Source organism: Alternaria hordeiaustralica, assembly GCF_023758085.1.
Source record: "Alternaria hordeiaustralica strain BMP 2776 chromosome Unknown scaffold_12, whole genome shotgun sequence".
Taxonomy (NCBI): domain Eukaryota; kingdom Fungi; phylum Ascomycota; class Dothideomycetes; order Pleosporales; family Pleosporaceae; genus Alternaria; species Alternaria hordeiaustralica.
In genome coordinates, this window is record NW_026056784.1 from 844,802 (window position 1) to 871,874 (window position 27,073).

At 53.3% G+C, this 27,073-nt stretch overlaps 9 protein-coding genes across 9 annotated transcripts; 6 read left to right on the top strand and 3 right to left on the bottom strand.

Annotated features, from left to right (window-relative positions):
* Positions 1-345: 345 nt before the first annotated feature.
* Positions 346-6,343, bottom strand: J4E84_006531 (uncharacterized protein; the record flags this gene model as incomplete). The annotated part of the gene is made up of 3 exons (XM_049389120.1): positions 346-408; positions 458-5,852; positions 5,907-6,343. The coding sequence occupies 3 exons, from the start codon at positions 6,341-6,343 to the stop codon at positions 346-348; spliced, it is 5,895 nt and encodes a 1,964-aa protein (XP_049243394.1).
* Positions 6,344-7,263: 920 nt separating this feature from the next.
* On the top strand, positions 7,264-7,948 carry PSF3 (DNA replication protein; the record flags this gene model as incomplete). The annotated part of the gene is made up of 4 exons (XM_049389121.1): positions 7,264-7,436; positions 7,488-7,677; positions 7,726-7,834; positions 7,881-7,948. 4 exons carry the CDS (start codon positions 7,264-7,266, stop codon positions 7,946-7,948), a joined length of 540 nt encoding a protein of 179 aa, XP_049243395.1.
* A 261-nt stretch (positions 7,949-8,209) lies between these two features.
* On the bottom strand, positions 8,210-9,925 carry J4E84_006533 (uncharacterized protein; the record flags this gene model as incomplete). The annotated part of the gene is made up of 2 exons (XM_049389122.1): positions 8,210-9,613; positions 9,785-9,925. 2 exons carry the CDS (start codon positions 9,923-9,925, stop codon positions 8,210-8,212), a joined length of 1,545 nt encoding a protein of 514 aa, XP_049243396.1.
* A 420-nt stretch (positions 9,926-10,345) lies between these two features.
* On the top strand, positions 10,346-11,519 carry J4E84_006534 (uncharacterized protein; the record flags this gene model as incomplete). Its single annotated transcript, XM_049389123.1, has 3 exons — positions 10,346-10,567; positions 10,616-10,875; positions 10,922-11,519. 3 exons carry the CDS (start codon positions 10,346-10,348, stop codon positions 11,517-11,519), a joined length of 1,080 nt encoding a protein of 359 aa, XP_049243397.1.
* A 901-nt stretch (positions 11,520-12,420) lies between these two features.
* On the top strand, positions 12,421-13,184 carry J4E84_006535 (uncharacterized protein; the record flags this gene model as incomplete). The annotated part of the gene is made up of 2 exons (XM_049389124.1): positions 12,421-12,428; positions 12,467-13,184. 2 exons carry the CDS (start codon positions 12,421-12,423, stop codon positions 13,182-13,184), a joined length of 726 nt encoding a protein of 241 aa, XP_049243398.1.
* Positions 13,185-13,992: 808 nt separating this feature from the next.
* On the top strand, positions 13,993-16,158 carry J4E84_006536 (uncharacterized protein; the record flags this gene model as incomplete). Its single annotated transcript, XM_049389125.1, has 2 exons — positions 13,993-15,286; positions 15,347-16,158. The coding sequence occupies 2 exons, from the start codon at positions 13,993-13,995 to the stop codon at positions 16,156-16,158; spliced, it is 2,106 nt and encodes a 701-aa protein (XP_049243399.1).
* A 6,511-nt stretch (positions 16,159-22,669) lies between these two features.
* Positions 22,670-23,622, top strand: J4E84_006537 (uncharacterized protein; the record flags this gene model as incomplete). Its single annotated transcript, XM_049389126.1, has 2 exons — positions 22,670-22,677; positions 23,184-23,622. The coding sequence occupies 2 exons, from the start codon at positions 22,670-22,672 to the stop codon at positions 23,620-23,622; spliced, it is 447 nt and encodes a 148-aa protein (XP_049243400.1).
* Positions 23,623-24,277: 655 nt separating this feature from the next.
* On the top strand, positions 24,278-24,856 carry J4E84_006538 (uncharacterized protein; the record flags this gene model as incomplete). Its single annotated transcript, XM_049389127.1, is given in 2 exon segments — positions 24,278-24,283; positions 24,302-24,856. 2 exon segments carry the CDS (start codon positions 24,278-24,280, stop codon positions 24,854-24,856), a joined length of 561 nt encoding a protein of 186 aa, XP_049243401.1.
* A 298-nt stretch (positions 24,857-25,154) lies between these two features.
* J4E84_006539 (uncharacterized protein) lies at positions 25,155-27,031 on the bottom strand (the record flags this gene model as incomplete). The annotated part of the gene is made up of 5 exons (XM_049389128.1): positions 25,155-25,462; positions 25,527-25,894; positions 25,949-26,308; positions 26,360-26,690; positions 26,743-27,031. 5 exons carry the CDS (start codon positions 27,029-27,031, stop codon positions 25,155-25,157), a joined length of 1,656 nt encoding a protein of 551 aa, XP_049243402.1.
* Between the last annotated feature and the right edge of the window lie 42 nt (positions 27,032-27,073).

A 27,073-nucleotide genomic window follows, 5' to 3' on the forward strand; every position in this document is an offset into this window, starting at 1 on the left:
TGCGTCGCGCAACGAGCGGTGATTTTATTGTTGATGGTCGGAAGGTCCAGGGTATGATGTCACATGTGCAGGCGCAGGTACAGCGGAGCGGGGGAGGGGCAGACGGCTTTAAGCAGGAAGGAGCGCGCGTCGGGTCGCGACTGAGTAAGCGTGCTGAGCAAAAAGGTTCATTGTGTAAGCAAGAGACTATCTAGAAAATGCTATTTCCACTAGGCGCCACTGATGCAGAGCCTGTTCATATCGCTCGTAGTCATGACCCGTCCGATCTAACTTATTGTACATGTCCATCGCTTATGGTTTCATTGAGCGTCGTTCGTAATATCCCATTCGCCGCATAGCTGTCGTTTAAGCAAAGTAGCTCTTCCACAGCACACCCTCCAGATCTTCCAGCTGCTCTTGTTCGAACGCCTGAGTAATGATTAGCACAGTTCACGATCATATCAGAGTAGAAATTTACCTTCACATCAACATGCCAAGTATCCTGCCTAGTCTTCTTGAAGTCTGCTAGAACAGTCTTGACACTCTTGCCAACCATGCCAGGATCAGCCGCAGCCTTCCTAGCCAGTGTAGCAAGTACATCGGGCAACCAAGCTGGCGGGGGGCTCTGGTATGGGAAAGCTTGGATAAGCGCACCAAGACCCAGCACAGCTGCGTGGCGCGTCAGGACGAGCTTCCCTTGCTCTGTTGTCGGCGTTCCTGGGTTGCGCTTCTTTGGTAATGGGTTTTTGTTGAGCTGCTTGGTAAATCGTTCCTTGAGTGTGGAAACTTGGCGGTCGCGGAATGCAATTGGCGAGCAACGAATCATGCCTGATAGCGTGGTGGCAGCACCCATTCGTACTTCGAGTTGTGTGTCTGACAGCATGGCGGAGACGCAGTCAAACATGCTCTGTTGCTGCTCCTCGCTCATGAGGAAGAGTCGGCGGAAGTAGATCACTTGGATGTTGATGAGGATTCTAAGACGCTGATGCCAGCTCGTTGCGTTGCGTCCGATGCGAATGAGAGCAGAGATGAAGTCTGAGTCCTCACCTTGGCGATGCGGGATGTTGGGCAGGTGGCGGAAGACGTGGTAAGCGAGCGACTGCAATTCAGGGTCCTCCTTGATGTCCATCATGTGTAGCAGCTGCTCCATGAACATATCGGGGAAGAACCTAACGAGCGAGGTACACTCGTACGAGGAGAGCGTAGAGTCGAGCCAGAGAAGAACAGTCTTGCCACCTGACGTGTACGACGAAGGTGTCTGTTGACCTGCCGGACGCTCCCCGCGCCAGACCTCAAGGCGATCAAAGACCTCGGTGATCGTCTTAGTGAACTCTTCAGTAGGCTGGTAGGGGCGTTCGCCGATCGACGAGGCGTCCTTTTGCGCCTTCATCAGCGTGTCGACATCCTTGTACGATTCGTGGTAACGTGTCCTAAAGATACTCGCGATGGTCTGACCCATGGCTTCTCGCACGCCCTTGTACGGATGGTCGAGATGCTTCATGAAGTCTTCCAAGATCGGCTTCTCTAGACGGAAGTGCCAGCCCGCATCGCAGATACATTGCGTCAGCAAGTGGACTTTGGAGCTCTCTTTGAAGGCGGCGTTGGACTCCATGTCAAGGCGGAAGCTAGCTAGCCAGTCGACCAGCGGCCATCCTCGGCGTGGATCCTTCGACTGCAACACAACATGTAGGAAAGTGGTCCAGTAACCGGAGTTCTCTGGTGTCAGTCCGTCTTGGAAGATGCCACGAACGATAGGGAAGACGTATTCCCATACGGCTTCGCGCTGGTCTGCCTTCAGATCTGGGGCGCATGAGAGCAGTGCGGCCATGATCTCAGCGGTGGCACGGTGCTGATGCTTGTCGCTTCCGTCAGCATAGACAGACTGGGTCAAATCCTTGATGTCTTCGAACGTCGCCTCGGTCAACCCGCCGAAGACTAGGTCGAATGAGTGAGTCAAAACCATCGCGCTTGACATGCGGAACCTGTCGGCGCTGTTGTCACGAGGCTCTTGCTTCATGAAGGCAAAGTAGTTGGAGAACCAGGATCGAGTAAGATGCTTGGCGATCTTTTGGCGGATGCCATTCTCGACCTCATCATACGATAGCTGGGGCGCATTGGGCTTGAACGCGGTCATGCTCTTGTTCCACACAAGCCAGCCAGGATAATCAAAGTCGACGTAGTACTTGGCTTCTGGCTGCGCAAATGAAGCGAGGTACTCCTCGGTCCAGTTTGGGTCCTCTGGCTTAGTCGGTACCGAGATCTTATCCGGCAGCTCTTCTTCGCTGAGCAAGTACTTTTCGTAGTTATGTCCAGTGATCGCACGGGTCTGGATCACGGAGTATAAGCCGATAAGCGCTCCAGCATAGAGACCACGAAGACTAGGGTGTTGGTCGATGGATCCTTTCGCCACGAGATCAATCATCTCGTCAGAGGCAATGCTGTCGTAACGCATTCCCAGGTTGACAATGATGGCTGCAGTCCGACTGACCTTCTTCCAGTGCTCGGTCTTGGCAATATCGACAAGCTCCTTGGACAGTTCAGCCTTCTTGCCTTCGATGCGAGCGCGCTTCTTCTTGATATAGTCCCGACGCTTGTTGACTTTGGTATGTACACCATCGCCCTCACTAGAGTCGATAGCGTATGCGATCGCTTCCACAACCTCCTTCGGGAGGATAACCATGCGCTCCATTGCCTTACCCATGTCCATGATTTGGAAAGTAGCGTTAGTTGCTAGCTTCTGCACCGAAGGCTTGTCGGCACCGGTAACCTCGATGAACGCTTTGATGAGCTTAGGCGTAAATCGCCAGTCGCGGCTGATGGTCTTCGCCAGGCTACCGAACAGAAGAGTGAACATCGCACCCTTAATCCGAGGGTAGTCACTCTCGGCAACAGCCTTGACGAAAGCATCCAGTAGAGGAGGAATGACAAGAGGCCTAGCACCCAGCACGCACTTAACGGCTGACTCATTGGCTGTCTGTGCAGTGCGCCGGATCTCTGTGTAGACTGAGATACTGGATTCGGCGAGATCAAGCAGCAAGATCATGTCGAGATCAGTCTTGGGTCGTGGGTTAGCATTGTGCCGTAAACGCTGCAGATGATAAACGTTTGCGCGGCGCACTAGTAGAGGTCGTGGGTATTGCTTTCGGAGTCCACTGAACCGGAAAGGCCGCTCGTCGTTCTCTAGTAACCTAGAGATTCTATCAAGCACATGAGCGGATCGCTCGATGCCAACATCGATGAACCACGACCGATAGGCGTTGTACAAAGAGTTGAAGCACGGCACGTCGTCAGGCTGCTTCTCGATCAAGAACTGATGTACGTTGTGTAGCATCTGGCCAACCTGTTCGCGAAGATCGTGAATGAGGTTGTAGTTGTCATCACCACGACGCAAAGGGTAGCCGGCTTCGTACTGGAAAGTAGGCTTGACCTCTTCATCTTCAGCTTCTCCTAGGCCAGCATCGTCATCGATGCCTTCTGTGTCCATCGCATCAGCGTCAGAGTCATCATCAGACTCGGTGGCGCCATCAGCAGCCTGATCATGCCGAACATCAAACAAGACGGAGATACCGGAGATGATCAAGCGCAACAGGACAAGATTCCGAGAAACCTCGTCGGACCAATCTTTGCCAGTGCCTTCGCGCTTGATCGGCGAGTCTGGTTGCGTCAGGGCTTTGAGTGCCTTCATCGAGTTGTTGGCGTGAGTCTCGAAAAGCTTGACGGCGAAGTCAATCTCGTCGGAGCTCGGAGTGTGCCACTTGATGTTCAGCTTCTTAATATCGACCTGTCTACCCCACGACTCTGTCGACAAGCCTTGTGTAAGCTCATCTTGCTCGTAGATCGAGTAGTCGATGGTGTAGGTGCAAGTAAGGTTAAGTAGCAAGTGATGAATGAAGTTGGAAACATGCACGGTGGGCGTACCGCGGCACTTCTGCTGCATGTATTCTGCAATCTCGAAGAGCTCGTCTTTCCACTCAAGAACTGCGTCACCAACATGGACAACACACATGCTAAGAATGCAAAGGTTCCAAACAAGAGCACGATCGCGGGGAAGTACCTCGGCGCCTGTTGTTCGCGTCGATCCAGCGCCAATCTCATCAATCTCAGTACGGATGCCTGCCAGGAGATGTGGCAACAGACGCTTCAGTGCCTTTTCAGGGTTGATCTTGACAAGACTGTTGCAAATGAATGCGATGGCATCTTTGGCTTGGTGAACGACATGGTTCGTGATGAAGTTTGCGATCTTATCAAGGGCAACATCGTACAGCTCGGGAGAGAGTGCTGCAAGCAGCGGCGTGAAAGCAGCTGGCAGCTGGTTAACCACATACTCTTCAGGAGAGCCACTGCGAACTCTAGACGCATCGGGCAAGTTTTCCAGGAGCGTGAACACGCGACCAAGGAATGTAATCAGGAATTCGTTGAGACCAGTCGTGGATGACCGTAAGATCATTGCCTCATCCTCGTCACTGAGCTCCTCGTCGTAGTTGATCTCAATGTTCCCGTTGGCGCTTTCTAATCGCTCGACTTGTGCTGTGATCCATTCCAAAGCAAGCCCTGTGTTACCGCCAGCATCATCCGGTGTACTTGCTCCATCTCGAGCTGTCTCATCCGACGCCTTCCGCGCCTTGGTGAGGTCCTGGAATGGAATGAGGTAGCACACGCCTTGGACGTATTGCAAAGTATGCACAGTCTTTTCCAGGTCGTTGGCGTCGATACCCGGGAGCGCAAGCCCAAGCACAGAAGTAACGTGACACCGGAAGCCCTTTGTCTTAGCCATGACCTTGGAAAGCATGTGCAACGCACGTATTGACGAGATGGTGCGATGTACCTCGACAAGCCCTTGCATTGCGGGGTAGATGCGTTGTAGTGCGCCGGGAAGAATCAGGTTGGGCTCGAGGTGTGCCAAGCTCTGTAGGGTGGACAAGGCGTATTGTACGGCTTTGTCGCTCTTGGAGAAGATGCCCATGAATGTGACCTCTCGTAGACAGAGTACGAAGCGCCTCTTTACTGCGTCGTTCAGCTTCCTCTCTTCTGGCACATCCATCTCCCCGCTGTGCTCTCGATTCCACCGCAACACAAAGATGTCGGCTAGGTAGTAAACAAACTGCGCCAGAGGTCTAGTCCAGCTACCCGAATTGGATGGATGGAAGAAAGTCTCCACAGCCTGGATGAGTCCTTCGAGCTTAGTCAGAGTAGAGTCAGAATGCTCTGCACAGGCAGGAGATAATGACATGGCAATGATGCGGGCGATGTGGTGAGTCGACGGGTGCTTCCGCGGGTCACGGTCAAGCATAACAGCAAGTCCTGCACCTAGGTCAACAGTATTGCTGTATGGTGACGTGGCTTGGCCGACTGGGATTTCCAGTAGCCGCAGGATAGCCGTGAAGATCTGAGACGACTGCTCGCCGGTAAACACTCCGTATTGTGAGAAAGGCACATGCGCCGCGGTCAGGTTGTCCCTAGACAGCCTCGAAAGTGTATCAATGTAGTGCGCATCGAAGAGCCGCGACCGGTTTACGAGCGACCATAGATGGAAGAAGGTCGGGAGATATTCTTGAGGCAGCAGTTGCTGCATGTCCTCGGGTGCCGGGTGGGTTGGGAAGAGCAGGTTCAATAGACCAACAACCACGAATGCGTTCTCGCTGAACGATGTGCTAAAGAAGGGCAGGAGCTCTTCCAGTATAGCCGGTATCTCCTTGGGGTCGAAGTACGACTGCGCAAAGGTGCACATCTTCGTCAACGTACGGATATTGCGCTTTACGTTTGGCGGATGTGAGCCTCCGGATTCTGAGGGCAGGACGAACATCTTCAGCTCTCGATACAGGGGTCGCCAGTCGAGTATGAGGTCTTTGCCGGGTCGCAGGTAATGTTTACGCCTGTCGTCGTGTCAGTCTCCACCCGTCATCCAAACTCTAATGTGTGTCACTTACTTGGTCAGGACCATGAACATGCTAGCGAAGCGCTCCGCGACCAGGTAGTCCAGACCGGGAGCCAGCGCCAGCTCATAGTAGAGCTTCACGAGCTTCACGCGCGTGGTGCGGGGGAGGTCGAACTTGAGCGAGAGCCAGCCTCGGATCTCGCGCGTCCAATGTACAGCGCCAGGCGCAAAGTCGCCGGCCGAGACGGCTATGTAGAGGTGCTTCAGACATGTGTTGAGGCTCTCTTCGCGATCGCTCTGGTCTTCCGTCTGGTACGGAAGGTATTCGAAGTAGGGGAATGTGCGTGGACGGCGCCGGTCGTCTGCTCCGTTGACGCCACCGTTGGGCTGCCGCCAGTCGCTACCTGGTGACGTAGCACGCGAGGTATCAGGGCCGGAGCCCGTATCGAGGGCGCTCATGAGCTGTGATATCCGTTCGCTGACCGCCATGGTGCCGAATGGTGGTGGTCGAGGTTGTGGTGGGGGGTCGTGAGGCGTGTGCCTAGGGCGCAGTGGAGGGACGAGTCTTGGGAATGCGCAGTCATCAATGTACAGCTAGCAATTCACAGTCGAGGGCAGCCGGGACGGATTGACTGCAGACACAAACAGTCAGCAAGTGGTTGAGATGTAGTCGTAGTCACGGGCTGTGAACCACAGAGTAACCGCAGCACGTGGGGCGGGCGGATTGCTGTGCGCGCTACTTACTCCACAAATGCGCCGTGTATAGCAGATTCCGGGTGTTGGGCGTGAGTGCGGGTGGAGATGTAGTCGGGTGCAATGGTTGACGAGCAGTGGTTCATGTGGGTATCCGGCGCCTCGTCCTGATGACATCTAGTCTGGAGCTCCAACCCTGCAACCTTAGGCGAGAGAGCGGCGGCAGCGTCGAGATCGTGGGGGAACAGTCGCTGTCGCGGTCGAACGTTTGCAGAACAACTAATCCGCTCGTTTAATCTCAAAGAGACCTGTACGCGCTGCTGAAAGGCGAGGTGCGCGGTGATTCATCACATTCGGACGAAACGCGCTATATATCATCGGACCTCCGCCAGGCACTCAAAGACGCGCAATACACACAGAGGCGACTACGCAGTAAGCTACACGTTTCTACCATCTTCTGACCCGCCTTCTTTTTGCCTCTTCCCGCCCCGTTCCTACTCGCAGGGCTGCATGCGTCCTCCATTCTGCCTGCGCTTTCATCTCCTTGCATATTCGTCCCGATGCACCAGGCTGGTGGCACGACACGCGACACGTCGGTTGCCTCGTGCAAGGATGGCCTCTGATGCATTTCTTTCGCACCGCAGCATCAGCTGAAAGATAGTCAATTTGTTCCTGTTTCTACGTGTCGGCTTACTGACAGAAATGCTTGTCAGAAGATGAGTTCGTATTACGACGTCGACGCCATCTTGACGGATGCGCAAAAGGTACCATGTACCTTTGAGCTTACCGTTCCTGGCCTCGGCTATCTCGAGGGCAACATGAGCGGCGATATGAAGCAGGGTTCAAAAGTCGAGCTTCCACTATGGCTCGGCGAGATGCTTGCACTGAGGTAAATGAAGATTCTAATCATATGTACATTCCGTATTCACAATATCTACAGTCAAAGTCTAAATACATCCTCGCTCGTGACCATCGATCCTCCATCCGCCTTATCTCCGCGCGTCCTGAACGCCCTCAAAGCCGACCCACGGACCGTCGATTTGCGAGCTCTCGCCCCGCACTTCTACAATCTCGGCGCACGAATCTTGGAGCTCTTTGAGGAGGAAGAGATGATTGAGGTACTGAGCGATGTGAGTTCTGTGTTTGGTCGATGCAACGGTATATGCTAACCCGTGTAGACATTCAAGGCCAGGGCTGCCCTCATAGCTGATCAAGCTCATAATCCACGAGGTGCATTAGGGGAAGGCGCCGACTTCATGCGAGGCCTAGATGAGAACGAGCGGCAACGTAGGTGTTGAGAAATTCAGCCATGCAGGAGCTAACGACGATGCAGTATTTCGTGCGGCACACGATAGCGCAAAGGGCGTACGGACGTGGATGGCAGATCTGAAGAAGAAATGAGCACGGTAGCCGGATCGCAGAAGATGAGTGCCATAGGGTCGGCCAGGAGAGGTAGAAGATCGACGCGCAGGAGCTTTGAAAGATGGACGAAGGCACAGCGTAGTAAGCAATGACGAGCGCATGACAAGAAGCACGACGATACCAAAAGACGAGGCGAGGCGTAGTTGTGAAAGAAGCAGCTGTTCGAGCCTACCTTCTGAGTACAATACCATACCTACAAGCACACAGCCAGCGAGAACATGTACAGTGAGTGTTCCATGTCTACCGCAGTGACGCACCCAGATTGCTGTTTTGCAATAGTATAGCCAACTGCTCGGGCGGGTAGCCCAAGAATACAGGCCCGTTGAAAACCATCTGCGGTACCATTTTCGGGCTTTCCGTCTCTCTCGGTGGTTGTGATGGTTCAGGAGCTCGGGGCTGCGGTGGGGTTTCTGTCGGTGGAACATGTGTGGTTGGGGCCCGAGGTTGCGACTGCGGTGGCATAGTGTATTGTGGCACTTCAGGCTGCTGCGGCGTCTGTCCCATCATCGCGCGATGATCGAATGGGCATTTGCCAGTCTTTTGGGGCGTCTCGCCGATTGGACGGCCAGTCTCGAGGGGTAGTTGCGGCGACGCTGTTGGTACTGAGCCAACCGAGGATGAGCTGTGTGCATTGGTGTATTTGGCTGGTATCGAGATGCCCCAGGGCCGACTTGGAGATTCGCCAACTCTGACTTCTTTGAGCGGGCGGTCAAAGTGACCGCTTCTCGACTCGTCCAATGTGTTTTCTTCTGGTTCCTCTTCAGGCGGTGGGGTGCCATCGTTGAGACTTGCCGAGACAGCTGAGGCCCAATTTTGAACTTTGGTGTCCGCCTTTGCGTCAGTGCTGAAGTGGGCTTCAGCCTCGGGCTCTTCTTCGATGGCGTCGTCGGGATCCTCAGGGAGCCACTCCTGATGTTTCTGACCGAGGCCCTGGATCATATTAACCAGATTGCCATACTTGCGATCTAGCTGCTCTATGCTCTCTTGGTTACTCTGGAAGCGCTTGATGCAGACTTCATGGCTTCTCGGTAGCTCATGCTTGTGTTTCTCAAAGTATTGGGCCACCTCCTCTGGGTTGTGTTGGTCGAGGAAGCGTATGGGGCAGACGGCAGCGGAGCCAGACGCCGCGACTGAGGCAGTTGCGGAAGCAGCAGGATTGTTGCTGCATATTTCGGCTCGAATAGGATCGGTAAAGGAGGGTCGTTTCGATCTTCGGCCACGTGCGCTTAACCGGGACGTTGAGCTACGTGGGGTAGCGAGCGGGCTGCCTCTGCCGCTGCCAGAAGCGAAGGGACAGGCGAGCTTACTAGGAGTTCCAGCAACAGTGAAGTCTTTCTCAATGGGTGATGTGGCTCTATTGGTCTGTATCTCAGGTAACGAGGCGGATTTGTCTGCGGACGGACCACTCCATATTTTTACACTGCTAGTATTCTCATGGGCGTGCAGCTTGACAGCAGCCTCCTCAGCCTTCTGGATGACCAGTGCTCGGCTCTTGCGCTCTACATCATCGCTATGTGCCAACTGCTCCACCAAATTCACATGTGTCCGCGGTTGTTCGTCTCCTACGCGCTCAAGATCTTGCAGGAAGGTAAGGTGGTCTTGCGACAACGTGTTCGGCGAGAAGCGCTTCAGGATGTCAAGATACTGGGTATGGTCAGCAGTGTACGTCAAAGGTATTGTATGCTGAAATGCAGAATATGTATCCAGGTCAGGCTAAGCTGTGATTGTTTTCGATCAGAGCTGCGAGTGCAGCTTCAGGTCTAGAGCTAAAGTTGTTCATCATAAGAGGAAGGGGCGTAAAAGGACATGGCGTACCTGTTGCTTAGCCCACGAGAGCTTGCTTTCGAGTTGTTTCTGTGAATCAAACAAAACCTGGTATTCTCCACTCAGAGCTGCAAAGCCTTCAACGAGCTGCTCGGCGAGCTCCGTCACGTTACTCTGAGGCTGTTCAGCCATGGCGATGATGTATGTTAGTAGAGAGATGGGTGGAATGCTACAGCAGGGCGATGAGCGCAGTGTTGATGACGCGGCAAGTGAGGCTTGCGTCGGTGAAGAAGAAGAAAGATGGTCGGAAGGTCGGCTGCCGGCAAAGAGATTCGAGAATCGGAAGCGACGGGTGCGCCACGCCTAACGCAGTCAGCCCAGCCACACCGCCGCAGGGCCCCAAAGTGACGCGACTCCCAGACCATCGCTGCGCCTTGAAGTCATACGTAGCGTCTAGCATTGGCATCAATCCTTTTACACCATGATACCCTGACTCCCGTAGCATAGTCTCATCCATCCGACTTCTCACCCATCTATAAAACACGACGTTGTATCCTCCTCGAAATTCCGACGCCCCTACGCCCTACGCCGAGTACCTCAACAATATTCACCATGGGCTCCCTCCACGATTCACGCATACACAAGTGGTTTGCGACCTCGCCGCCCGTCGCTTGGACAGTCAGACAGCTGCGAGAGCTTCTTATCGGGTCACTAAAGCAGGGCCCCATCCCGCAACATGTTGCGTTCGTAATGGACGGCAACCGCCGGTTTGCGCGCAACCACCACATTGAGACGGTAGAAGGGCACAACCTTGGATTCGAATCGTTAGCGAGGGTATGGGAGACTGTTATCAGTGTTTTTGAGCCATGCTAACCAGCTCAGATCCTCGAAGTCTGCTACAAGACTGGCGTCAAGGTCGTCACCATCTACGCATTCAGCATAGAGAACTTCAAGCGCTCCAAGCATGAAGTCGATGCCCTCATGTCCATGGCCAAGGTGAAGCTGCAACAAATGGCAGAGCACGGAGCCTTGCTGGATCGTTACGGCGCATCCATCCGGGTGCTGGGAGAGCGCGAGCTCCTCAGTCCCGATGTACAAATGGCCGTGGACAAGGCTGTTGCAATGACAGCACACAACAAGAAGTGCGCTGCCCGCCGACCATTATGTGACATCGCTGACCATCCGCAGGGCTGTCCTCAACGTCTGCTTCCCCTATACTTCGCGACACGAAATCACGACCGCAGTCATGAAGACTGTCGAGACGTACGGCACGCCGATACACAACCTGCCCACTCCTTCGAAGCGAACCTTTTCCGAGTCCCACATCACCCAGCATATTCGCAAGCAAATGTTGGAGGAGGATACAGAGGGCCTTGCCGAGCAGGCTGATTCGCGGCCAGCGTCACCCTCGAAAGAGGCGGCTCTGGCTGAAGACGGGCGTTCCTCGTCAACCTCGACCGCCATCAACTCGCCTGAGAAGGATGACTCGAATAACGGGCCGACGTTTCTGGACCCAGAGTCCATCAGCGCTCAGACTTTGAACGATAACATGATGACGGCTGATGCCCCGCCTCTTGACCTGCTAGTTCGCACCTCTGGCGTCGAGCGGCTGAGCGATTTTATGCTATGGCAAGCCCACGAGAACACGTCTATCGTTTTCCTGAAGTGTCTGTGGCCCGAGTTTGATCTGTGGCAGTTTCTACCCGTGCTGGTAGAATGGCAGTGGCAGCAGAAGAAGCTGCAAGAGGAACAACAACGGACGCGTGGGCGGTCCAAGTCAGACTGAGGGCGTTGGCTATAGTATATGGCGCAAAGTCCTCGCGGACCATAGAAGCAGGCAGATCTGAACTTGAGCGAGCATCGAAGATACCCAGAACAGAGCATTCCATTCGTCTAGCCGTAGGCTTTCCACAGCAAACCATATCTTGTAATACATGTCGATCTTGCGCTATCGTGGCACGTGTACATATGCGCAGCTAATCGCTCGCCCAAACCCTGACCGTTCGTGGTTTGCGACCGCGCATGCGACACTTCAGGCGCGCACTAGCCCATTGCCTAGTGCGCCGAACAGCTTCAAACGTCATCTCACCCTCGGAAGAACCACCGCTGGCAGGGAGCTCCAGCCGGGATGTGAGCTGAACATGACTTATAATCCGCGCGTTCCGCAGGATTGGGCTGGACTGACAGCTGCCGTCAGATCGTTCCCATGTAACCTGATCTTGCTTATCGGCCAGTTGCACCGCTTACGCAGCACGACCACTTGTTTGGGTCCGGCAACCAACTTCTGGGATAGACTACTCCTTATCAATAGCAGCTTCTTTAGTATCGCTTGGTTCCCTTAAAAGCAGGGAATCGCACGTTCCTGCCCTTGAAACCATCGCGGCGCGACAGCAATATCGACACCATGAGCGCCCCAAACCTTCTGACGATACCTGTTGAGTTGCGCGAACTCATCTATGGCTTCCTCTTCAGCAGCTACACTATCCGACATGGCTTCAAGCACGCTAGCACACCTAGCGACGACTCTGAGTCTTCTAATCGCATAGCGCTCCTGCTTAGTTGTCGCCAGATCTTCGCCGAGGCGCACCGCCATCTCCCGCTCAATTGCACACTTCACTTTCGCGGTACAGAGAATCTACTCGAGACGCTCCTCTCCGTCGATCAGAGTGTACTTACGCGTCTGCGCCATGCCCGAGTGCGCGCGTATCCCTTCCCGTTGTACTCCTCCGGAAGCTCACAGTACTACCCGACCTATTATGCAGCGAATGCGCTCACACTACTTCCCGGTCTCTGTCTAGATACACTGGTCGTCGAAGATTGCTGGCACGGTTTCGGCATGGGCGACGGTTGGCGAGACGTCACAACCTACTTCGATATCGAGACACTCTTGAACAGCGATGCTTGGAAGGAACTGACCTACATCACCCCGTGTACCGATTTCATCGCGTCCGGCTACGACCATCGGCGCAAACGATCGGCACAACCTGAGAACTGGGATGCGCTCCTCAAGGAACGGGATGGAGAGGAGTTCGGCGCAGAGGTCAAGATGTACATCGTTCCGTATGCGCAGCAGACGGCAACTGGTGATGAGAAGACCGAAGATGGGCGCACTATGCAGCCGTGGGCAGCGAAGCCAGGGCACGAAGTTAACGAGAATTGGAGAGTCGCAGGGCCGGACCAGGATATGAAAGGTGAAGTGAGACTCATAGCAAAGAGAGGCAAGAGATCAAGAGCTGTACAGCTAGGATTGGCCGGGAAGAAGACCTGGGAGGAACTGAAGGGCAAAGAGCCAGGCGGCTTTGCCCCCGAAGGTAAGTCTCATTCCAACTCCTGCAAGTCCTCAGCTCACACTACGCAGGATGGATACCGTACCACAACGACATGGCCGACGCGGTTGCGTGGATATATGGGGGCCACGGCAGAAGGATACAACTGGCCAACGCGGCTCTGAACAGTTGACTACATGGCTTCACAACACAGCCGGTTTACGCGCCTTGGATGTCGACCCAAACGTAAGGGTGGCTGGCGGCCGGATCCATGACCATGCAAGCCCTTGTCGGCATTTAGGCTGTATGCACCCGACACTAGGGTACGGCAAGTATAATTTCCTAGACACGTTCCTACAAGCCTCTAGCACGCGGCGTAGCGCGTAAATAGCACAAGGTGGCTGAGATGTCTTACACAACGCGCTGTGATGATGAGGCAGAGTGGTGCGCGACAGGACAGATGCTTCGGCGAGCAACAGAATGCAGTGTGTATTGGAAGGGTACAGCTGCATTATTGTGAGTGATTGTGCACGACTATTGTGATACCGAACTGGATTTCCCTTTCCCTGCCGTTTACATCATCGCGTAGTATTGTAGTACAAACGCTCGCTAGTCCTCGTGGCGTGTACACCCGCGCAACGCTCTCTTCGCCGCTGCTCTGCAGTGAGCGAGGGACTGCCCGTTTCGCGCATCCCTTCGCTTGTCCGAAGTGAAGGAAGGCGCCTTACAAATACCACTAGGCACTACACGCGGTTGCCTCTGAACGACCGTCGTCTTTTCACTTCCTCAACACGGGACCAAAGACGCGGCACTGCGCATCGCTTGACTGTAACAATTCGGCCGCCTGCTCTACCTTATCAGGCTTCTTATCCTCATTCTCATGCGCGATAGCTTTCCGCTACACCGGTTCCCGCCAACATGGTAGGCACACTGCTCTGCGCAAATCGACCAATCACTGACGGTCATTAGATCCAACTACTTGCCATCGTTCTCATGTCTGCTCTCCACGCTGGGTCCTCAATCGCCCAGCAGTATCCACTACCTGTAACCTACGATACCGTTATCCAATCGCCTGCGGACCCGCGCATCACCATATCCTACAAATCACCCGAGGCCCACGTATGCGCAACGGCGTTTGAGACACAGAAGCAGTATACTGGATATGTCAACATTCCCCCGTTCACACTGTCGCCGGCCGAGCAAAACTACCCGATCAACACCTTCTTCTGGTTCTTCGAAGCACGTGAGAATCCGGAAACTGCGCCATTGACCATCTGGCTGAGTGGAGGACCTGGAAGTTCGAGCATGATTGGTCTCTTCTCAGAACTGGGTCCATGTGAGCTGGTAGAAGGGCCAAACGGCAGTTACGTCTCTCAGCCTAGGGTTTGGGGATGGGACCGCAGCTCCAACATACTCTTCATCGACCAACCTACGCAGGTCGGCTTCTCATACGATGAGCGCGTCAATGTTTCGGTCGACTTCAGCACAGGCTATTGGGCAGATCTAGACCAGCGTCTAGAACCATCTCCGCTTCCCGCCGACGTCCCGGAATGGCGCTTCAAGAACGGCACTTTCCCCTCTGCCAGCTCTAGGAAAACCGAGAACTTGACGGTCATTGCCGCGGATTCCTCATGGCACTTCCTCCAAGGCTTCTTGTCAGCCTTTCCCCAGTACAATCCTGGTGTTCGATCCGACAGCGACACCGTCAACCCCTCTGAGATAAACCTGTTCGCTGAGAGCTACGGGGGTATTTATGGTCCCGTCTTCGCAGATCATTACGAAGAGCAGAATGATCGTCGAAAGAAAGGCGATCTTCCGGCTGAAACGCTGGAGATACGCGTTGGTTCAGTGGGCATCGTCAACGGTATAATGGATGTCAGGACTTCAACAACCTCGGGCTTGCTCTTCGCATACAACAATACCTACGGCATCGAAGGCTATGATCTCACAACCTATCAAAACGCGATATCAGAGGTCTACACAGAAGGGGGTTGTGTAGATTTGGTTGACCAGTGTGCTGCTGCGGCTGCTGCCAATGATCCCCAAGGTTTGGGTACCGTCCAGGAAGTGAACGACATCTGCATAAGTGCGCTCTTAACATGCCAAACAAACGTTGGCCCTGCCTATCTTCCAGGTAGAAGTATCTACGACATCCGAGCTCTCCCAACCGTTGGCCCTAGTGACGCGCTTGAGACGTACCTTAACGAAGAACACATTATGCAATCCGTGGGTGCTCCAGTCAACTTCACTTCTACGAATGACATGGTTTTGGATGCTTTCAGCTACAGTATGAGATCATGCCCTATCCTCGATTCTATACGATCTACCTTGCTAACCATATATCTAGACGGAGACTCTGCCCGCGGAGGCGCATTGGAGGCCGTGGCTGACCTGCTCGCCCGCGGCATCAAAGTCGGCCTCATCTACGGTGACGCGGACATCATATGCAACTGGTATGGAGGACAGAACAACTCTCTCGAGATTGCCAGTCGTGTGCCAGGCTACGAGACGACTTTCAAAGAGGCTGGATATGCGGACATTCAGGTGAACGAGGCTTACGTTGGCGGCGCTGTCCGTCAATATGGCAACCTGTCCTTTTCTCGGATATACGACTCCGGTCACTACGTCCCGAAATTTCAGCCAGAAACCGCATTTACCGTCTTCAGTCGCATCATTCATGGCGACGATATCAGCACCGGTCGCGACGTCGACCTGTCCAGCTTCAGTACAGAAGGCCCTAGCACCTCTGAGCACAGAAATGACCCAGGAGAGAGCCCTCCATCCATCTGCTGGATTCGTCAAGCAATCCTTGCCTGCACGGAGGAGGAAAACGCAGCTATCATCGCGGGCAATGGTACCGTGAAGGCAGGCATCTGGTATCCATCCGAGGAGGACGTGCCGACGACCGCGGGTGAATCCGAACCACAGCCCACTGCAACGAACTCGATGCCCATGACTGGAGTGTACACCGCTACCGGCGACCAGAAGGTTAAGCAGACCTCCGGAGCATCGGCACTCCGATTCAATCTCCCTTTCAGCCGTTCGCGCCGTCAAACCCCAGGCGATATATTGTCTGAAGCTGATGCTCGCGAAAAGGACAGCAGCATCAGGAATGGGCTCATTGGTGGTCTCGCTGCAGCGGTAGCCCTGTTCCTGTGAGTGCATAGCACTCTTCCCATATCTGTCATATAGACCGCCTTGCACACTCATTCGCGCAATTTCTCTTCACAAACATCACCTTATAGCTACGGCCGCGCTTTCTCTTCTCAAACCTACCTTTTACTGAATGAATATATACAGAGGTTTACTTTCAATGCTGTGCTGCTGTCGTTGCTTCAGACGACGTAAAGTCTACGATGGACCTTTTCCGGATGATGATGAAAACGGTCCAATCGTTGTTGAGCAAGTAATTGATGATGATCCAACGCCGACGCCAACGTCAACTATTCTCGGTCGGCAAATAACACACATGGAGTCGATACCAGAAGTAAGCCCTAGACCAAGCGATGATCTCAGAGATAGAGAAGCGGCTGTGTCAACCAAGCCAGCACCAATGCCAACCGCAGAAGAGGAAACTTCTACCGCGCCCGTGCAGCGATCACTCTCCCCGTCGCAAGATGCAAGCCTATCACCGCGCGTCCCAGCCATCCCACCTACAGGAAGCTCGCTTCTCCCTCCCAACACAAGCATTGTGGCGCGTCCCCAACTCTCGTCCTCGGTGTCCGTGCCGCCAACCAACCCGCCGCCCTTACAATCCTCCACCCCAACACCGCCAATCAGTCCACCCACGCCCCCACCACCACATGCGACACTACCTGTACCTGAGCCAACACCATCTCCGGCCCTGACTCCTGGGTCAACGGCCATCCCTTCCTCTCGCTCACCCCTGCGCACGCCTCCGAGTAATGGCCCGGCACCACATGACCTGTCGCCAAAGATAGAAGGAGAGCACGGCCCAGAATCGCCACAGCCGTCGCTATTTTCGCGGATTAAAACGCTTTTGCTGCCTAAGTCTGCGTCAGAGGATATGGAAGGGGCTGCAATGACTGATGGTACGATTGATCGGCGGGTGTTGAACCCGCGGGTTGCTGTGAGACCGGTGCAGAAGCATGTGACCAAGGCTGCGGTGCCGAGTTGGTCGACTGAGGTGTGGTTTTGACGGGGGTTGCGGTTGGTATGAGTTATTGGAGTTGCGGTGACGAGGGACTTGTGAGTTGGGATTGGCTGATTGTTGGTATGCGAATGATGGTCGGGTAATGATAATGCTGGAGCGCGACGCGTGATGTTGCGAGTGTAAGGGTGATGGTTGGGTAGAAGGATTGGGTGGTGAGTAGCAATACATCCTCAATCCCCAAAGGAAATGACTTGTCATCGTGCCTTAAAACGTTTTGGATCTGATCTGCATCGCCGTTGCGCCTACGAATCCAGAGTGGTAGTTCTTCGCGAGACAGGTATGAAAGAGAAGATGCGCGCGACCGGGTATTCATTACTATCATACTTTGATATGGTGACAGTTCCCCAGCGAGTCTAGCTAGATGATGATATTACAGGATGGCGGAAGAAGACAATAAGCTCTTTCAACGTATGCAAATACATGGCATCGTTCTGGAGACCTAGAACCAAGAGAGGAAATAATGAAGTTGTAGCCCAACTCCGCATTGTTTCTTGAGAACGTCGCTCAAATATGCGAGTGCGAGGCCCTGAGTCTAAATGTTCCAATTAATTGGATACCGGTTTGTCTCGCTCTTCATGGGCTCAAATAGCTTCTCTGGAACCCATTCCCTCTCTCTCGACCCTCTGAATGGCTCTGCAGCCATGTAAGCTGTCCGAGTGATGTGAGCTGCATAGCCCAGTACGGCTCCCACATCTTCCTCCACATCCCTCGGCATTGCCGGTGAAGGCTCGTCGAGCATATCTGAGTGATCTAGGTGGATGCGAAATCTTGGCGTTCCAGGTATCTTCCAATGGTCATCTATCCAGTGCGCGCCCTTGATGTCGTCGCGAAGTTGCTCTGCATTCTGGACCCATGTAGACAGCATTTCGGGTGCGAGACTGTGTAATGCGTCTAGGAGGTCATCGACGCGGATTCCATCGTCCCGTCGTAGTCTCCTCATGAGCGCATGGGTTCCCCATCCTGTCAATCCATCTGTGCTATACTGATATATCCCTAGGCTCCGGCATGGTGGGTGCGTGACCTGCATAGATGCTATAGCCTTTACGAAGAGCTTTGTTGAGGCCGACGAGTCTAGCAAGAGAGTGTTGAACGTGGGAGAGCTGCGTATGCTGATTTCCCAGCGTCCTAAGCGCTGCAAGATGCGATTGTCTTCCGAGAACAACAAGCAGAAGTAGGGGTTGATTTGGAGCTGAGTGAGATCTAACCAGTAGACGCCGGCGCTGCGAGAGACTGGTTGGGGTGGGTCATGGAAGTTATGGTTGGCTTGGCTGCGATCCAAGCGGGAGAGAGATTGAGCGGATGTCTCTGGAAGGTCGCGCAGCTGGGCGAAGTGAGCTGGAAAGTAGACATATTTTGACCGGTTCCTTCCTGCCAGCCTCTTGAGCGTGCTTGCGACATGCAAGTCGAAATGCTCAATTTGCTCAGCACTGGGCCTTTCGGGCGCCAAGATGTCATCTTCGATGCTCTGCCCATATTGTATGGGTACACAGGCTGAAAGAAAAGGTAACGCATCGTTATTATTACAGCTACCTATAACAGAGAGCGCAGAAGCCTCCCATGCTGTCGATATGACCAACGAGCGGACCTGAGCCTCGGGCCCGGCAAAGTGGAGGATCAGATCAAGCAGTTCAGGGATTTGAATTACTTTGTGTTCAAAGCGGTGATGTGTGCGCCGCTTGTGCGCGGTCTGCACTGTGTCTGTTTCGCGACAACGGTATGCGGCTATGCGAGCATCGACATGATCGCCAACCTGGCGTCTCCAGAGCTCTACCGCTGATTGCTCTTGTTGTGAATAGGATGGGTGCGCCTCTGGAGGCGTGTTCGCCACGTCGCGTATGTTGTTCACCGCGTTGAGAACATTGCGGTGTGACTGCTCAAGAGTCTCCGGATCATACTGTGGCTGGTGGATAGAGAAAAGGAATGAATCTCTGGCATTTAGAGGCGAACTGGATCGATCGACAATCTTGGACGATGCTATTGCGGAAAGCGCGGATCCCATGGTTTGTCGAGTGAGGTGAGGATTCGATCGCGTTCTCTTGGTCACAATAATGAGCAGACCTTTGAAGTCGCAGAGAACAGTTTGCGAGAAGCTGAACTTGTCCAGCTGTCCTCCGTAAGTCCCATGGTTTGCTTGTTGGAGCCTTGCCGCTAGCTAGGATTCGGCTTAGCGCAAAGGCAAACCGGGTGCCTTCAAACCATCTTTGCGAAGCAGTGGATAGCCGAGCGGACAGCGGAACGATGAATGCCCTGAATGTAGTGCGGGATCGAGTGATCAGTATGTAGGCGCTGAGGCAAGGAGCTGTGGCCGAGATGTGACATGGTTTTCCGACGACAATGGCATCTGGGCGCGATTGACACGTCGAATGCGCGAGAATTCGCCTCTTTGCCGGTAGATCTAAACTCTTATGGCGTTGGCCTTGATAATACCTAAAGGATGGGAAAGCAAATGCGGCGATGATGCTCAAGCCGCACGTACCGCGAGCGGGCGAGCGGGCGAGCGGCGTGTTGGTGATGGACGCACAGCGCGCAAGACCCTGCGGGTTGAACACCGTGAGCTCGGGTGCGGCGACAGTAGCGCCGGTACCACGAACTACTGCTTTTGCTGTGATCGCACGGGCATGGATCTTCCACGTCACGATCACGTTTCGTCGATAACGCATCCCAGCTCTCGCATTGGCCTCGATCATAGCAGCTCAAATGTGCTCAGCTCGCACATTCTCGCGCACTACTTAGAATTATGGAGCGGTTCGTCGACGATGCGTACCTAGGTAGCGAGCAACGAGCCGCCACTGGGCATCTCACAACCTACCTCACAACCATGGAAACAGATGTGGATTCTCGAGCGAGACCTCTCGTGACGGTAAGCAGGCTAGTGATATAATCTGATGCTACTATATGAGAAGGCAGACATACCGCAAGATCCTTAAAAACTCTTTTTGAAAATAACATCAACGTCCCAAAACTATCTGCCTCGACACAATGCAGGTGGCTGCATTCGCGGCAATGAGCATCATCACGACAGGGGCGGCCATCACCTCGTCAGGCAGGGTCACACCCACAACGCGGACCCACGGCAATCTTATCGTATCGCGCGATGAAAGATACTTCTGCTTGGAGGAAAATAACTCGTATCTGCAAGCGACTATAAAGTGGTGGCACAATCTCAGGACACAAAGGAAATACCTTCGCATCGCGAACCGCAATCATCGAGATTCTGCACTATACCGTCTACCTAACGAGCTTCTCGAGCATGTGGCCATGTACCTCCCTCCCGCCGACCTCCTAACGCTCGTTCGTACTTGCAGGCATACCGCAATTTTGCAACGCCGACGTTATTTCGATCAACCCGCTCTACTGGTATACTGGCGACGCATGAGGCGCGATGTCTTCGCCTCTCGACTGATGCTCGAGAACAAAAGCTGGGATCTGCCTGGGATGCTGTGGTGCGACCGTTGCAGCGAGTTCCACCCAAGGAATTTTTTCGCGAAGACTTTGAGAGATGCGCCAGACGATGGGAGGGAGTGCCAGTTCGCATCAACGGTTTGGCTTTCCTGGTATTTCCAGCATCGAATTGGTGTGCCGGAGAGGGTGTGAGATTAGTTTAAGACTTGCAGCAGCTATCGATCAAATCAGAGATGCTGCAGCTACCAACGGACTGAGGCTATGTTGATGCTAGGCTTGGGGAAGGTCAAGAGTGGCAAAGTGAAATCACGCATACCGCTAAGAGGATAGCAGATCTTCCAGGTTTGATTCCGAATCATTGTTCATTTTAGGAGAGAAAAGGGATAATCCCCTGGTCATTGATTAAAACGGTAACTTTGAAGATCTATGTTGTAACTAAGTTGGAACAAGGAGGCTTTCCCATATGCTCACCTCGCGTGTGAAGATGAAGCTTATGGGCCGAGTACGAGAATGAAACAAAGGAAGGTAGACAGCGTGCCAGTGATGCCTCGAAGAACCATACTAACTCTCATAACTCTCACGCATCCCAATTGATATTTAAACGCCCACACTCGGTCTTCATAGGCTTAAACAGTTCCTTAGGTAGCCACTCGCCCTCTTTCGTCCCTCTAGGTAGCTCCGCTGACATGTAAGCGGTGCGTGTAATGTGAGCTTAGTACCCTAGAGAAGCAGCAAAAGCTGCCTGAGCTTTGTTTGTACGTTCCACGATTGCTGGCGCCGCAAGTACCTAGGTATGGTGCAGCCTGGCACTAGTCCCAGATCAGCCTAGCTCCCGTAGTTGAGCTTATCCCGGTCACCGGCGCAGCTGCGCCAGATCTCCCTAACGTCCAGCAATACAGTTAGAAGGTAGTACTCACAAAGGTCCTTTGTCGTTATAGGCTGTGGAATATCAACACATAACTTCAAAAAGGCTACAAGTCTGCAAATAACTGTCGTCAAGCTTCCTTCCGACATGCAACGGGAACCGTGAAGTTGCGTCTTCGCACGGTTGATCAGTCCTGCGTCCACTGTGACAATAACATACACGTGTGCCTCTTGGAATGCAATCAAAATACAAGCTCGTAGTTCGCGCGTCAACTGCAACGTGTCATGGTAGTGAAAGCGTTGACAAGCTCGAGGCTGTGACGTCGTGCCGTAGGAAGGGCTGACACGTCATATAAAGAAAAAGGTTGAACAGGTGCTCTACTATCTATAATAGTATATAAGTTGGAGTTTAAACACTCCTTACAGCAATGTAGACTTCTAGGGGGTAGATGTCTTGTCTTTTCCTTGTGCAAGAGGCTGCACATGTGTGAGCGGGCCCGAAAGTTTGCTGGAACGCTAGCTGCTTTCTGATTAGCGTCAAGGCAGCCGTCGGCCCCGTTCATCGACGGTACCAGCGACCGTGGAACACACAAAGGACAGATGTACTGAGCTTGCATACCTGGCGTGTACATAAGAAGGGGTACCGCTTTACCCTCGCTCTGATTTCACATACAGTCCACGATATGGCTGATTTATTCCGTTACCGCTCTACGCCGGAGGGGGCACTCGCATGGAGCAAAGAACCTCGAATGCTATTACTTCAATCACTCTACAAACAATACCACAACCCTAAGCGCCCCGTTTCCGAACAAATCGGCAGCCAAAATATCATGAACGACCTTCGCGACAACTGTAACGTACGCCCGAAGGTAGAGCCGCCCTACTCTTGCACAGAGCGTTCAGCAGTCGAAGCATGGAGACAGCAAGTCGAACGGCAGGTGAAGACACGTATATCCGGCTACCGCTGCACGGCGGCAAACACACAAGAAACTCTTCGCTGTGTGAAACTTGGTGTTCGGGACTATGTCCGTACAGAACATCGGATGTTCCAGATTCCCGAGTTACTAGACGTCATACTCCAGTTCGCAGGACCTGCGGCGCAGATCCGCGCGTTGCGAGTATCAAAGCCCTGGCACAGAAGCGTAATGGCCGTTATCAGCAGTTGCAATACCGCTGTCCCATTCCGGGCATCACCGCTTTGCATGCCGGCAGAGCACGGAAAGCTTATCGATGAAGACGTCATGGCACCCCTCCAGCCCAGTTCTGAAGAGATGAAGAGTTTCGAATTAGATGTCGAACGTATCAACGAGATCTGGGGCAAATCGAAGGGCAGGAAGGCTTACTACTTTCCCGCAAAGTGTGCTCAGAGGCGTGACCTCCCCAGTCACTTGTCAGAGATCCTCAACCATGTGGACACTTCCCAGCCCAGCGAGGCCTTTCCTTGGAACCACAATGTACGTATATCTCGTGAGACAGATATATATTGGTTGGACCTGAGCCAGTTCGAGGTGAACCCATACCTTGAAGCACTCTTCGCGGAAGAACACCAGAGCAAACATCTACTTGGTAGATGGGAAATTTGCTTAAGGAAAGCGGCAAGCAGCCCGGAAACACTTCTACTCAATTCCTCCCTCGCAAGCAAAGCTTTGTTAGACGCTATTGGGTCTATGCATGTCACGCACCCACCCTGCCGAGCGTTGGGAATCTATCATCATGACTTTAGCAGAAATACGCCATGTGGCAGTAATGTACTGCTCGCTAGGGTCAGGAATGATCACGGTATACGCGTTGACGAGTTCATGGGCGCATTGCAGAACTCTTTGCCTGCTATTCGGGATACATGGCTCATGAACGCTGACCGGCTCGTTGAGGAGATACAACAAGCGCACTGGATTGATGACATCTGGACTATACCTGGTGCGCCCGCAATCCGTGTCTACTTGGACAACGTCGATATGTTAGATGAACGTAATGTCATCAACCTGGTTCCATCCTCAGACGAGTTCCTGGCGTATCACCACGCGAGAGCCAGGGTTCTCGGCTTGTCAAGCCACATCACACGCGCTGCTCAAATGGACGCAGAGCCCTTTCGGAGATCGAGAGAGAAGGCATGGATATCAGAAGATCTTATTGAGTTTGCTGAAAGCACTACCGGTCGGCATCCCATCAACTGGCATACATGAAGAAGTTGGTTGAGGCTGCATGGAAACCGACGAATACTACGAAAGCATGTTTGAGAGGCTCATGCAATACATCGCTTTTGCCGATGGCCACGTGCGTCACGAAGTACACTCATTCCCTCAAGATTTGGTAGAATGATTATTAATTATTAATCGTCTCTACAAATACACGCCCTAGTCTCCAATGTCGTCGCAGAAGCCAATTGTGTTCCAAATATGCAGTGAAATATGTTCGTAATCCCGTGGCGCCTTACCGTTTACAAAGGGTTGTTTAACCCACTCACACACCGTGAGGGCTGCACGCAATGTTTCGGTTGATAGATACCAGTCATCTACTGTAATGTGAAAAGAATTGTCCTGAACCATGGTAGATAGGCGACACCCACTGTTCTGGCCAATGCGACACGCTCACAATGTAATTCCAAGAGATGTAAGTCCTCAAACCAACGCACCCGCGCTTGTTCAGACCATTGTAGCAATCGCAGAAAATCGATGCGACAACCGTGCACTACTTCACCTCGATTGCTTCATTCCGAGAAGGTGCGACCGGCGACAATTCTCTCTCTCACCTTGTCACATACCACCCGCCTTGAAACCGAACTCAACCCTCCGCAACTCATAATACACTCGCGACTACCTCAGCTCTCTCAAATCCAAAATGACAGTCTTCGCAAGCAAAGAGATGTTCAACAGCCTGGGTCTCGAGCAGGTCCAACAGTCGCACGCGCATGCATCGCAAGATTGCACCATCTGTCGCCATCCTCTCGCCCTCCATCCTACGAAGAGTAAACCCGCGGAGTCCAAGCTTCACCGTGCTGTACGAATCGCCGCCTGCGGCCACATCGTCGGTCAACAATGCCTAGACGCCTGGCTCGAGGTCGGTAACACATGTCCAACATGCAAGCGCCTACTCTTCGAACCTACTGGCGGCCCTATCACACAGCAAGACATTAACAATATCCTTCGCACCTTGGGCCCGCAATACGGTGAAGATGCGATCATGGCCGTTGTGGCGCGACGCGTCGCCCGCCAGGAATATGAGCATGCGCGTATGAGACAGGCTCATGAGATTGAGCTGGAGAGAATGAAGGCTGAGGAAACGGAGGCTAGGAATGACGCGTTCACGCTGTCCAACGACGATCTCTTGGACAGCGATGAGGACATGGATTTCGAAGAGGATGAGGAGGATGACGATGAGGCCTTTGAGGCAGAGGAAGATGGCTCAGACTCGAGCTAGCACTGTCTACTGAGTTGATGGAAAGAGAAGGTCAGCATGTGCGCGTAGCCAAGGCAATCTTTGCGAAGCGATCGGAGGTTTGTGAGTGAAAGAGTGCCTCCGATGATATCTGGAATTACTTAGGGGAGAGCACGCACGTAGTGAATGGCTGTGATGTCTTGACCACAATGGTCTATGTATCCGAAGCTACTGAGTACCTTCGGGGCCTTCTAAGACGTTGGGATGCAACAATGTACACTTCGACGTATTCGTCAAATATAATCATCATCGCTGAAGCTCCATGCCGATCTTCGCCCGCTCACTTACTCTCCACCCTCAAGTTTGTCCACATCATACCCGTGACCGGCACCTTGGCGACCGCAAACCCGATGAGTACCTTGACCTGCAGGTTATACGCCTCACCAAACACCTGCCTCACATGCTCCAACGTTTCCGGTGAAAGAGTCTGCACTAACTCCGTCTTTTCTAGCAGGCTCTCGGCAAGCTCCAAGGGTAAGATATCGGTTAGATGGGAGCGAATGTAGGGTGTGGAGATAGATGTAACGATGGCGATACCGACTAGACCGCCCAGGGTGCGGAACTGCGATGTAGCTGCTGAGCCAACGGCTGGTGGTCGTTAGTAAACGAAAACCTTGAACACATGCGTGTGTGAATGTTGTGAACAACTTACCCAAATCCCTTTTATCCATCGCGTACGGCACAAGCAGGATGAGTCCCGAGTTGACAAGACCAGTTCCCGTTCCGGCAATGATCTGGAACGCATACTGACTAGCATCGATATGCGATGAAGTATCGATCTGCGACAGCAACGCAATACCGAGAATCTCCATCAGGGAGCCACCGAGAATGATCCAGCATGGCGGTATCCTGGGTTTGCCCATCATCGCACCAGCGATACCACTGCCAAAGGGCACGAAAGCTCCGTATGTGAGGAGCCGGGCGGCGGCGGCGAGAGGAGAGAGGCCGTTCACCGTGATAAAGCGTTGGGGGATTTGCGCAATGCATACGAACATTACTGTGCCGGAGAGATAGGTATTGCTGGATGTCTGTATCAGTATGATGCATGATGAGGATACAAAATTGTGGACTTACATGATCATGCCGAGCTGTATGCGGCTCTGACAGAAGCGCCACGGAAAGACGGGCTCAGGGTTGGTGCGACGCTGTGTTATGTACCATTGCCATGTGAAGAACGCGACGGCGAAAGGCGCGGAAACGACGAGTAGAGGAAGGACTTTGTTGGAAGACCATGCATAGTCCAGCGACGCTTGTTGGAGACCTGTAGCGAGTAACACGAGAGTGCCGAGCATCAACGTCGCTCCAAGGAAGTCAAGTCGACTGAGGGAATGTTTCGAGAAGATCGGGTGTGTCTGCTGCGCAGCTGGCTCGTTGAACAGCGTTCGCGGAAGTGTGAAGCAAAGTGATATAGCAGTAAGAACTCCGACAGGAACGCTATACCAATGTTAGTACGTTGACGAAGGTTCTTCAATGACGTGTACATACTTCAAAAGGAAGATCCAACGCCAGCTACCATGCAGGGTGATGCCGCCACCAAGAAGCGGTCCCGTAATCAGACTGAGTGCGAGTACCATACTAACACCTGCCATGTACTTCGGCAACTTGCCTGGTGGCGCAATTTCCATAAACATGAGTTGAGTGAGTGCGTATACACCGCAACCGCCGATACCCTGACACCATCGGAACATGATGAGCTGAATGAGTGTCTGACTAGCTCCGCAAAGCGCCGAGAAGATGGTGAAGATGAGCAGCGAAGCGATGAGAGTGTATTTCCGTCCTGCAATGTCTGAGAGCTTTGCCCAGATCATCTGGAGACCTTGGACAGGATTAGCGAAGTGGTCGGTCTGTGGGGGTGAGAAAGTGCTTACTGCAGTAGGTCAACATATATGCCGTGAAAAGCCATGAGCTCTTCTCATAGCCACCCAGTTCGTCGGTGATGTCCACAATGGCAGTGCTGATGACGGTTGATTCGAGAGTAACGAGGAAGATCGAGATCGTGAGACCAGCATTGATCAGGTAGAGCTTCAGGCCTGTGATGTACCTCGATTCATCAGTCGCTACCACCGGCTCAGCTTCATCGGGGGCGGAAGTATTTGTCGACGCCTTCTCGGCACTCGAGTTATCCAGTACGGCGTCGTCCTTAGGAGTAGAAGACATGGTCATGCTTTGGCAACGAAAGTGTGGAGTTGAGGTGCGGTG